The 11981-nt window shown below is 38.5% G+C and overlaps 1 protein-coding gene across 1 annotated transcript; it reads left to right on the top strand.

The window, feature by feature from the left end:
* Positions 1–6822: 6822 nt before the first annotated feature.
* Positions 6823–11660, top strand: LOC136272259 (uncharacterized). The gene is made up of 3 exons (XM_066073542.1): positions 6823–6840; positions 6959–11200; positions 11542–11660. The coding sequence occupies exons 1-3, from the start codon at positions 6823–6825 to the stop codon at positions 11641–11643; spliced, it is 4362 nt and encodes a 1453-aa protein (XP_065929614.1). The 3' UTR covers positions 11644–11660.
* The last annotated feature ends 321 nt before the right edge of the window (positions 11661–11981 follow it).

The raw sequence follows: 11981 nt of genomic DNA, 5'->3' as shown, positions 1-11981 counted from the left end.
GATACTGTGGAAACATAAACCAAAGAGCCTACTGTGATTTAGCATGAATGTAATGCGCATGTGCAAGATTGTAAAATCCAAAAAATCCAGATGATTTCCGGATTTTCAATAGGAATTTTCGCTGATTATTAATTAGCGAAGCTTGATTGAGAAAAAATAAAAACAAATTGGTAATCTATAAGTACCATTGCTGTTTAAAATATATAAAACAAAAGACAGTACTCTTCCGATTTCTCGGTATTAAAGGCCAAAAATTCGAGCCTACTATTTTAATATAGTAGTATACATACGGTAAATGTGACGATTGTCAGTTTTTGATGATTTTTTATGTAGATTAGTTCTTCAATATTTGCTTAAAAATCTTTGCCAAAAACTCCGGGTGCACTACTATTTGTATATTCTGTTTTTGGAATTAGAGTATTTTGACTTTTTCTTTAAATTACAAACAAAATGCAATTGAATGCTTTTTAATAAAGTTATACTATACATTTTAAATGAAAACTATGTATCCAATTAGAAAAATGTCATATAACATGAAAAATAATTTTGGAATCATGCAGAGGAAATTTCCCCATTGCAAAGAAAGGAAGCAAATCAATAAAAAAAAAATAATGGATGATAGGTCGCGTCTGACCTAAAACAGATAAATACATGCTTTGATATCGTAAACTTAATCTTCCTTTGTGTTTTTGTCATTTTGACTTTTAAAATTGCGTTGAACCTATATTGACCACTGTGATCACTGTGTAGTCATATGTTTAGATTAATTGTGGCTTTTCTTTGAGAGTACCTCACTACACTTGAACTAAACTTTTCAAAACACTCCGCCACAAGATGGCAATTAAAACGTTTTGTTAAATTGTTTGAATATTATTCTATTTGGTTGAATATCGTCAAAGCTTGTGAGCCGCACATTATGAGTTCGAATCCACCTTAGGCTTTTGTTTACATTTTAAGGAATTGAATTTTTGAAAGTTTAATTTTTATCCAAATTTGCACATTTTATCGCTTATTTGACATGTATACTTCTTACTTATCATGCTATCTTTAATAATCAAGTAATGTTAATGTAAAGGTGACTTACTACCTCTTGAAAAAGTTTCTCCAACCAGGAGAAGAAACTTGATAATTTTTGACAACATGATGCACAAGAAGTACATTAGTCAAATAGGCGGAAAACTATGCAATTGTGAATTTTAAAAAGTATCAATTTCAAAACATTGTTTTATTGTATATGAAAAAAAGCCCTAGGCGGATTGGAACTAAGGAACTGCGGTTCACATCTAAGGGCATCATTTTTAATTATATAAATTCTGACTTTTTCAATCAGGATGACTTTGCATATTTTCTGTGTTTTTTATCTTACTTTTTTTTTTAAGAAATAGTAACACATGCGATGCCAAAAAAGAGATAAAAAATGCTTTACAAATTAAAAAAGCATCTTATTATTTTGATCTATGGCCTTATATGAAATTTAAACCGACAGAATAAGGTCAATAACAGTTGTTATAAATGTTTTAGTGTTATCATCATAAGAATATATTTAGTTTGAAATTATATATAAATAGAGAAAAATCATATATACCGGAATATGTTTCAAAAACCATGTTTAAACATATTTTTCAGATTTTGTTTTTTGCTGAAATATTTTTGGTAGTACTGTAATATTTTAAATTAAGATTTTACATGTTAGTCAACATAATTTTGCATACCTCTGTTGGTTTTATCTAACTTTTTTGTCCCCTACCGGTTTTCACCGGAGGGGACTATAGCTTTCCTCTGCGTCCGTCAGTCCATCCGTCCGTCCGTCCGTCCGTCCGTCTGTCTGTCCGTCTGTCCGTCCGTCCGTCCGTCTGTCTGTCCCACTTCAGTTTTCCACACTTTTTTTCTTTATGCGTTTGAGGAATAGTATGACATTTGCTGAACAGCTTCAAAATGTCAAACTACAGATCAAGTTTACACTTTTGTAGCGTCTTGTTGACATATTTTCGAGAAAATTAATTTTTTATATTCCATTTTTTTAATGTTCCGGTTCGATATTCTGCATAACAGTGCATTGTTTTCACAATTTCCACAAACCGGTAGGGGACGTGTATTGCTTATGCAATACTCTTAGAATGCTTGTTCATTTAGATAATCGTATGGCACACAATACAAAAATATTGAAAATGCTAAAACAGGATAAAAGACACCATATCTCAAAATTTTGATCATTGACCTCATGTGAATTTGATACCAGAAAAGTAAGGTCAATGTACTTAGTTGAATACTATAAATATTTTATTACTATCAACGTTCAGTTTTTTGTTTAATTGAATAAAAAATGGGTAGAAATTTGAAAACTGATCAAGGAAATTTGGACTGGAATATTTATACAAATTGTGATTGAGAACTTGATGCTTTGTATCTTTTTCGTATCACTGCCATTCATAAGCTGTATTTCATTTTTAAAAGAGTGCAGTTAAGAAAATTTCAAACATTGTTCAAAATTTTTAGGGATTTTTTTTAATTTTTCCAAAAAAACCTCAATGGCCATTAACTCAACAAGAGGCCCTGGGGCCACATCGCTCACCTGAGCAACAATTGGTGTTCAAAAGATATTGTGCCATATGGCCCTCGGTAGAATAACAAAAAAATAAATATTGTAAAGTATTCGAATTTTACACTTATTTTTGCATACACGTAATCTTTGACATTATACCTTCATAAAATACTGTTTTTACACAGAATAAGAAAATCCTACGCAAGAACTAAATATTTGGTATATACACTGTTTTATAACTTCTAATTCCCTGTATTTTCGTTCTGCCCCGTCCCCCACTTAATAAAGTGATCAAAATATATGAGAGCATAAAGGTACATTTTCTTCCTCAACAACTTACTAGTTATTGTATGTTTTTAAATATAATAGTTATTGTATTGTATTTTATCAAATAAATCCTACATGTATATATGTGAAGAAGAAAATTGCACCTCAATGCGCTCAATTTCTCAAATTAAAAATATTCAACAATTTAATTTGTCTTCTCCATTATAATTAAATGACTGTTGTTTACCTCGCGTAAACTCATGACTTTTATAACTTTACTCATGATTGATTGATGAAAACACTGGAATGAAAAATGGTGTCACGTGACATGTTAAAGAGCTATAAAAATCAATGTTACCGTATTGACAGGCACATCACTCTAATTTACTATGGCCCACCAATTATTTTCATTTTATTCAAAAATAACAAATGGCTACGAACCAGGATAATTTTCCGCTGTAATATTTTCTTAGGAATAGCGATAATTCTTTTATCCCCACAACAGAAATGTGTCAGAACTATGGAAACTGTTTTAACGATGTCGTTTTTATTTACTCACATTTCACATTATTCATTGTATAAAGAGGGGGCCCTGAGAGTAGTTATATACAGCATAGCATTCTTTATTTTTTTTTGTACAAGTATTTAACATACTCTAATTCATATAGAATTTCCAATAATCAATTAAAATTTCAGCGTCAAACGTAGAATTATAAGCAAGATGAGCTCAAAATTTAACTAGTTTTGAGTCATTTACATTCAGCTGAGGATTTTTAACTTTGTATTACCTATTCAGCATTTAAAATGGAAAAAAATGAAAGGCCTCTGATCTGTGTACAAACATAGTATTGTGAGCAAATCTCTGTATATTGCTTATAATTCGCAGCTTAACACTCAAATATGGCAAGTATATAGAAATTGTAAAGAATTAAACACAAGAAACATGCACTATAACAAATAAAGAACACAATTTATTTTTCAAAATGAATCAAATACATGTATATACCTACATATTTCCGTCAGCGATATTAAACTCTATTTAAACTGAATAAACTCGAGAAAATGCCGAGCATCTCAACAAAACATAATGCATTATTCTACCATTACGCAAAAGATGATACCGAATTACCGATAGCCTGATTGAATTTGTACTTTATTTCTTTCTTAATACATCAGATGTTGCTTAATTTGCGCAGGTAAACAGTTAAATGTTTGATTTACCGAAGTGTCTGTTTGAATTGATGCGTAAAAATCAGGAAATACAAACGACAGTTCCCAGGTTAACGCAAAGCATAAATGAAAACGAAACGAAAATCACAACAAGCTCACACCACCGTCATATGTGAAAACTGTCAACGCATTGAACTATTTAGCCTCAATTTACTTCACAAAATCGGCACCAATGTATTTTGCATGTTTCAAAGATTCCCTTCGTACACGAACTGTTGCACAACAAACAAATTCATTATTGTCAGATCGACCCGTTTATCATATAGTGTCATGGCTGCTTTAAACAAAGAACCTCGTTTTAGAATTATGGAATACGAGTCTTGGTAAAATGGGTAAACAAACCCGGGCCGGGGCAAAAAAAAAAGCCGGGACAGATCGGCAATCGTTAATTCCAATTACGCATTATTTTGCAGCAATATTTACAGCGAATACAAATATACTGATCAGTATATATCTTGAAATTTTAATGAGATTGACAGATTAATAACTGTCAATCTTTTGTTTTGCCCTGGCCCGGACATGCCTACCTGTGGCGGAATTGTTATTCCGGAATTTTTCTACTTTGTTTACCCTCCGTTATTGGTTTTGTTTTATAGAAGGTAGTGCTACAATGCCGCCGAAAATGTTTACGTTATTATTTTTGTCCTCCAAGCCTTTGTGAGCCAAAGAGTAAGTTTAGTTTATATGCATTTTGTTAACAATACTACAGATGCCGTGCGTAAACGTTCTTTTACGTATTTTGCATCATATTTCTTGCATAGATACCTTATCTTTAAAAACCTCGTGTTGCAAGTGTGTATAGGATAGTGTAAAACATGGCTTGGTCATCTATAATTTTGTTATATTTGCCAGATTTATCATTTAGACAGTACAAGTTTCTATGAAAAGCTTTTATCAGTTAAAGTGTGCTTGACAAATGTGCAACTAATGATTTTACAGTGTAAAACTTCCATATTCATGGTTTTTCTAATTTTGGCATAGTGTAAAATGTGGATCTGCTACATGTATTTTTAACTGCTCATTACATTTGTCATCTGTATAATAATGTTGATGCGAGTATGTACTTATGTTATTTGTTGTTGTTTTTTCAGTATTTTCACCCTCTCACGAGGAGGCAACAATAAACTAAAGAACAAGACAGATTGTTCAGTCTTATAACTGCACAGTGCAAATATCTGGCTTTCATCGTCGGTCAAGATGAGCCTGAAACTGGAGACAGAATCGAAGAGAGAGATGACTCGTGTGCGGCCTTTGTCAACATATGGACAAGAACTATATGAGTCAACAGTTAACAGACACCTGTTTAAGATTCGTGAAATCAAACGTGAGATTGATGGATGCATAGATGACATTAAGCTGCTCGACTTAGGATCTATCAGCGGACCAAATGCAGACACTTATGAGAATCTTTTAAAGTCTTGCTATGAAGCATACCGTAAGTGTTCGGAAGATTTCGTTGCATACTTGCAATCAATGCGTACCAATGAAAGTATTAATGAAATGGCAGCCCAACGGTTGATAATGGACTCAGTGACAGCAAAAGTCGGAGCAGCACTCTTCAGATTAGATGAGCTCACTCAAGAAACAGACTTGAAATCTTTGGTGCAACCGAGTGGAAGTTCCACGACACACGCAAACAACCCAAGGTCATCTCGAGTTCCGAGTAGAAAAGGAAGCCCCAAGAGAGCCCCCTCAAAATATTCAAGTCACAACCTTCCATCTCTCGGAGAGGACAGTTTTAGTTCAAGTGGGACATCCCGGAGGTCTAGCTCCTATCTTCAACGGGCTGAAGCAAAGCTTAATGCATCTCGTGTGAAGTTGAAATACATCGCCGAAGAAGTGATGATTCTGAAGGAGAAAGCAGTGTTAGATGCACGACTGAAGCTATCGAAAGCTGCGTGTGAAGTCGAGATGAATGAAAAGAAGATAGAAGTCATGCGGGATGTTTACACACCCAATAAGGAAGACTCAAGGAGTTCTCGGACAAGTCGCTCGCGCACTGAAGAGTACATAAGAACTCTTCCAAATCAATATACTGACAATCAATACATCGTCAATCCCTCACATGATGACCTGGACAATCCATGTCCCAGATATACGGTGTTAAGACCAGATGCAGTGCCATTTACCCCAAATCGTCCATCGCTACATGAAGATCATGGGATTATTCCATCCTATGTGAACCCTCAGAACTCAAATAATGTGAATAACAATCACCCTGTGAACCCACAGAACTCAAATAATGTAAATATAAATTCCGCAGCACGCCAAGAACCTGCCTTATCACCACCCAGTGTGCCAGACCAAATGGCGGAGTTTACCAAGTTCTTGGTAAAAAAGGACCTACTTATGTCAATACTAACTAAGTATGATGACAATCCAATGCTCTATGTATCTTGGAAGTTGAACTTCAAAGGGATAATGAGAGAGCTAGGCACTACTGCAACTGAAGAGCTCGACTTGATTGTCAGATGGCTCGGCCCTGCATCTTCCAAACAAGCAAATAGCATTCGTGTGTGCAATGCCGACAACCCGACCCTGGCTGTGAAGAAGATCTGGGAAAGACTTGAAGAGCGATTCGGGTCACCAGAGATGGTCGAAAGGAGTCTGAAAGAGCGTATTTCATCATTCCCGAGGATTGCTGACAACGATAACAAACGCTAGTTTGACCTGGCTGATTTAGTAAGCGAAATAGCCGCTGTGAAGGAACAACCACAGTACTCTATCCTTTTTGGCTATTTTGACTCCTCTACAGGAATCAACCCTATTGCCTCAAAGTTGCCATGGAACTTGCAAGACAAGTGGGTCACGGAAGCCAGTAGATTCAAACGTCAAAACGGGAGCACTTTTCCTTCATTTTCCGTATTTGTCAAATTCATACATGACACAGCATGAACACGCAATGACCCAAGCTTTCAGTTTGACCGTTCTGAGAAGGTGAACACAAGCTCAAGTGACCGCAGTTCATCAAGGAAACTGCCTACCGTGGTCATCAAGAAAACGGAAACTACTACAGGAGCAACAGGCTCAGAAGGCGCACTACTGTGTCCATTACATGGAACCAGCCATTTGTTAAATCAGTGTTCAGCATTCCGCAAGAAACCACTTGAGGAACGCAAGAAATTCATCCTCACAAACGGCATTTGTTTCAAATGCTGTGGACCCAAGAGACACAGAGCAGCCAACTGCAGAGTAAATGTGCAGTGTGATATCTGTAGAGAAGCATCCCACCCCAGCGCGCTTCATGTGGATGCAAACCCCAATGTAGGGGAGCATTTAGCAGGAAAGACAGTGAAAAGCGCCTGTACCCAGATCTGCGGCAGACCAAGTGGCACCAGTAGATCTTGTGCAAAGATCATACCAGTGAGAGTGTACCTTAAAGAAATTCCAGACAAGTCACGCATTGTGTACGCTCTCGTAGACGATCAGAGTAGTCATTCATTAGCGACAACTCCATTCTTTGACTTCTTTTCACCTGGAAGTATGGAACACCAATATGTACTTTCTTCTTGTGCAGGAAGATTCACTGCTTCGGGAAGGAAGAGTCACAGTTATGTCATTGAGTCATTGGATTCCACATGCAAGTTGGATTTACCTAGCATCATCGAGTGCAATGACATACCAAAGAACAGAGATGAGATTCCATTTCCCGCCATCGCACGCCAGTATTCTCATCTTCAAGAGATTGCTCAATTCATACCTACCGTAATGGAAGACGTTGAAATCGAACTTCTCATCGGCAGAGATGTAGTCACCGCTCATCATGTCTTGGACCAGAGGCTCGGTGAGGGAGACCTTCCAATTGGTCAGAGACTTCCACTCGGATGGGTCATTATTGGGCAAGTGTGTATGACAAATCTACACCACACCAATGTGATAAACGTAAACAAGACATTTGTGCTACAGAATGGGAGACCCTCTCTGTTCAAACCGTGTGACAGTAAATTTCAAATTACTGACAATACATTTGTGAAGACAGAACATGATGAGAAATCAGGACTCTCTATCGAAGATAAAGCATTCCTTCAGTTAATGGAAAACGGCTTTAAGAAGGAAGATGACGGGCACTGGTCAGCTCCGCTTCCGTTTCGTCAATCAAGACCGGTTCTACCTAACAATAAGGCAGAAGCTCTGAAACGTGCAAAAGCATTTGATCTTAGTCTTCAACGTGATCAATTGAAAAGGCAACACGTCCTTGAGTTTATGGAGAAAATCTTCACACACGAGCATGCAGAGAAGGCACCACCGATGCCTCTAGGCCAAGAGTGTTGGTACCTCCCAATGTTTGGGGTATACCACCCCAAGAAGCCGAGTTCCATTCGAGTTGTGTTCGATTCATCAGCCCGATATGGTGGAGTGTCATTGAACAACGTACTTATGAAAGGACCGTACCTCTCAAATAGTCTGCAGGGTATCCTCCTTCGCTTTCGTCAGAACACCGTTGCTATAACTGCAGATGTTGAGCAAATGTTCCACAACTTCAGAGTTGACGAGCCTGACCGTAATTATTTACGTTTCCTGTGGCATCCAGAAAACGACTTTGAAAAGCCCCTAGACGAATTCAGGATGAGGGTCCACGTCTTTGGAAACTCCCCATCACCTACAGTAGCCACATATGGCTTACACCGATCTGTTATTGATGCCGACTCAGACGTCCAGGATTTTGTCTTCCACAATTTCTATGTTGATGACGGACTTGTAAGCTGCGAGTCTGAAGATCAAGCTGTGAGCCTCATGAAAAGAACTCAAAGGGCACTTCATAAGATTGCATCTAACTCGAAGTCAGCTCTCAAACAATTCGACCAGAATGACCTTGCTAAAGACCTAAAGAGCATGGACCTGGGATCCGATGTTTTGCCAACACAGAGGACTCTTGGTGTGGTATGGGACATTGAATCTGACGAGATCAACTTTCAAGTATCCAAGGTGATGAAACCTTACACCCGTAGAGGGGTGCTTTCAATGATAAATAGTCTATTTGACCCTCTAGGCTTTGTCTCGCCTGTTACACTCAGAGGAAAAGTTCTACTACGTGAGATGATGCAGCCTTCTAGTTCAACTAATTGGGATGATCCACTGCCTGAATCACTTCGAGAGCAATGGGAGAATTGGCTGGAATCACTGCATTATTTAAAAGACATTAAAATCCCGAGGATGTACGGTAGATTCTCATTAGTTCAAGCATCCGGCGTCCAAGTACATGTGTTCTGTGATGCCTCCAAAGATGCCATTGCTGCTGTGGCATACATCAAGACTATGAATGAAGGTTCATCCGATATTGGATTTCTCCTAGGAAAAGCCAAAGTAGCACCTAGTCATGGCCATACCATACCACGATTGGAGTTGTGTTCCGCTGTGGTAGCTGTTGAGTTCGCTGAGGTAGCCAAAGAACAACTTAATCTCATAGAAAAAGATTTCCACTTCTACTCCGACAGTCGGGTGGTGCTTGGATATATATCGGCAGAAACTAGAAGATTTCATGTATATGTAGCCAACAGAGTCAGTCGTATCAGAGCGTTCTGTGGACCAGAACAATGGAACCACGTGCCAACAGATGAAAATCCTGCGGACATTGCCACTCGCAAGTTTACAACTTCAGACCTTTCCACAAGTATCTGGCTAAGGGGACCTGACTTTCTACACACCATCAAGCTTGATGATTCGAACGAATACTATCCCCTCATTGATGCTGAAAGTGACCAAGAGTTAAAGAAAGAGGTAGTGACAGTAAAGACAATCGTGAATTATGTGTTAGGTGCAAAGCGTTTTTCTCGTTTTTCAACATGGAAAAGTCTTGTGAGAGCCCTCGTCACATTGAAAACATTGGTTAGAAGGACCAAAACCTCAGCAGTACCTAAGGATCCTACTTTATATGAGTCTGTAGAGAAACTCATCGTAAAAGAAGCTCAGTCTGAAATGTACCATGAAGAAATCCAGGCCATTAGAAATGGACGTGAACCACCTAAAAACAGCCCCCTCCTGCCCTTGAATCCGATACTAGATAGCGATGGTCTTCTACGGGTCGGCGGACGTATCCATCGCAGACAGACCCAGAGTGAGGATAACCACTCGGTGCATCCCATTATAGTTCCAAAGGGTCACCACATTGCAGTCCTTCTGATACGTCATTACCACTCTGTGATACATCACCAAGGCAGGCAGATGACCGAAGGTGCCATTAGGTCTGCAGGCTATTGGGTTATTAACTGCAAGCGAATGGTTTCATCAGAAATCCACCACTGTGTCACCTGTAAGAGGCTCCGCGGGAAATTTGGGTGGGTTCAGATGGCAGACTTTCCTGAAGATCGACTGAAAGAGGCCCCACCTTTCTCCTATGTTGGACTGGATGTATTTGGACCTTGGTCGGTGGTGACAAGACGTACTAGAGGCGGCTCGGCGAACTCCAAGAGATGGGGCGTCTTATTCACTTGTTTGGTATCGCGTGCAATACATGTGGAGCTTGTCGAAGAGGTCAGTTCAGCCTCATTCATCAACTGCTTAAGACGATTCATAGCCCTGCGAGGCCCCGTGCAGCAAATTCGTTCCGATAGAGGAACAAATTTCATTGGCGCTGTCAAGGAGCTCAGCCTTGATGCGGAGTTTGTCGAATCTGGACCAGTTAAGGACTACCTAACTATGAATAAAGTCTTATGGATATTTAACCCTCCCCATGCCTCCCACTTCGGGGGCGTATGGGAACGCATGATTGGATCGGTTCGACGTATTCTGGATGCTCTTCTTTTGGAGAACAAATCATTTGACTTAACACATGAAGTCCTGTCAACCTTAATGGCGGAAGTATGTACCATTGTTAATAGCAGACCACTCGTTCCAGTTTCTTCAGATCCGGAGGCACCAGCTGTTCTTTCACCAACATTAATCCTAACGCAGAAACAACCAGATGTTACGTTCAGTGTACCGGAGTTCGGGACCAAAGATGCCTTGCGTAGTCACTGGAAACTTGTGCAGAGACTGGCAGATCAGTTCTGGTCACGTTGGAGGGCAGAGTACTTGAATGTTTTACAGAAACGCGCTAAGTGGCATAGTGGAGGTCAAGAAGTCAATAAGGGAGATGTTGTTCTGATGAGAGAAGAAGATACTCACCGTTACCAGTGGCCCTTGGGAGTCGTGGACGAAGTGTTCTACAGCAAAGACTCAAAGGTTCGAAAAGTCAAGGTTACCATAGTTCGGAACGGCTCTAAACCATCTTATGTTCGTCCCATTTGTTACCTTGTAAGACTACTCGAAGTGAATTAGGATGTATGTTCATATTGATATCTTGTAGTTCTCAATATGTAAATCTCATAAAAGTAAAATTTGCATGTATGTAACGGGTGCCTCTCATCTACTTGTACCTTTATATGTGTCAGTAAGAATGTTTTTCACAATTAAGTTTATATGTGTAGTGATTTCTGATAGAAATCAGTAGGGGGATGTGGCAGAATTGTTATTCCGGAATTTTTCTACCTTGTTTACCCTCCGTTATTGGTTTTGTTTTATAGAAGGTAGTGCTACAATGCCGCCGAAAATGTTTACGTTATTATTTTTGTCCTCCAATCCTTTGTGAGCCAAAGAGTAAGTTTAGTTTATATGCATTTTGTTAACAATACTACAGATGCCGTGCGTAAACGTTCCTTTACGTATTTTGCATCATATTTCGTGCATAGGTACCTCATCTTTAAAAACCACGTGTTGCAAGTGTGTATAGGATAGTGTAAAACATGGCTTGGTCATCTATAATTTTGTTATATATGCCAGATTTATCATTTAGACAGTACAAGTTTCTATGAAAATCTTTTATCAGTTAAAGTGTGCTTGACAAATGTGCAACTAATGATTTTACAGTGTAAAACTTCCATATTCATGGTTTTTCTAATTTTGGCATAGTGTAAAATGTGGATCTGCTACATGTATTTTTAACTGCTTATTACATTTGTCATCT

This window comes from Magallana gigas, chromosome 10 (genome assembly GCF_963853765.1).
Source record: "Magallana gigas chromosome 10, xbMagGiga1.1, whole genome shotgun sequence".
Lineage (NCBI taxonomy): Eukaryota > Metazoa > Mollusca > Bivalvia > Ostreida > Ostreidae > Magallana > Magallana gigas.
The sequence above is the reverse complement of the archived record's forward strand: the minus strand, read 5'-3'. Positions and strand labels throughout refer to the sequence as shown.

Excerpts from the sequence above, each read along its gene's own strand:
- LOC136272259 (XM_066073542.1), top strand. Across the intron at positions 11,201-11,541 it reads TCTACAGCAAAGACTCAAAG|AAGGTAGTGCTACAATGCCG; the intron begins GTTCGAAAAGTC and ends TTTGTTTTATAG.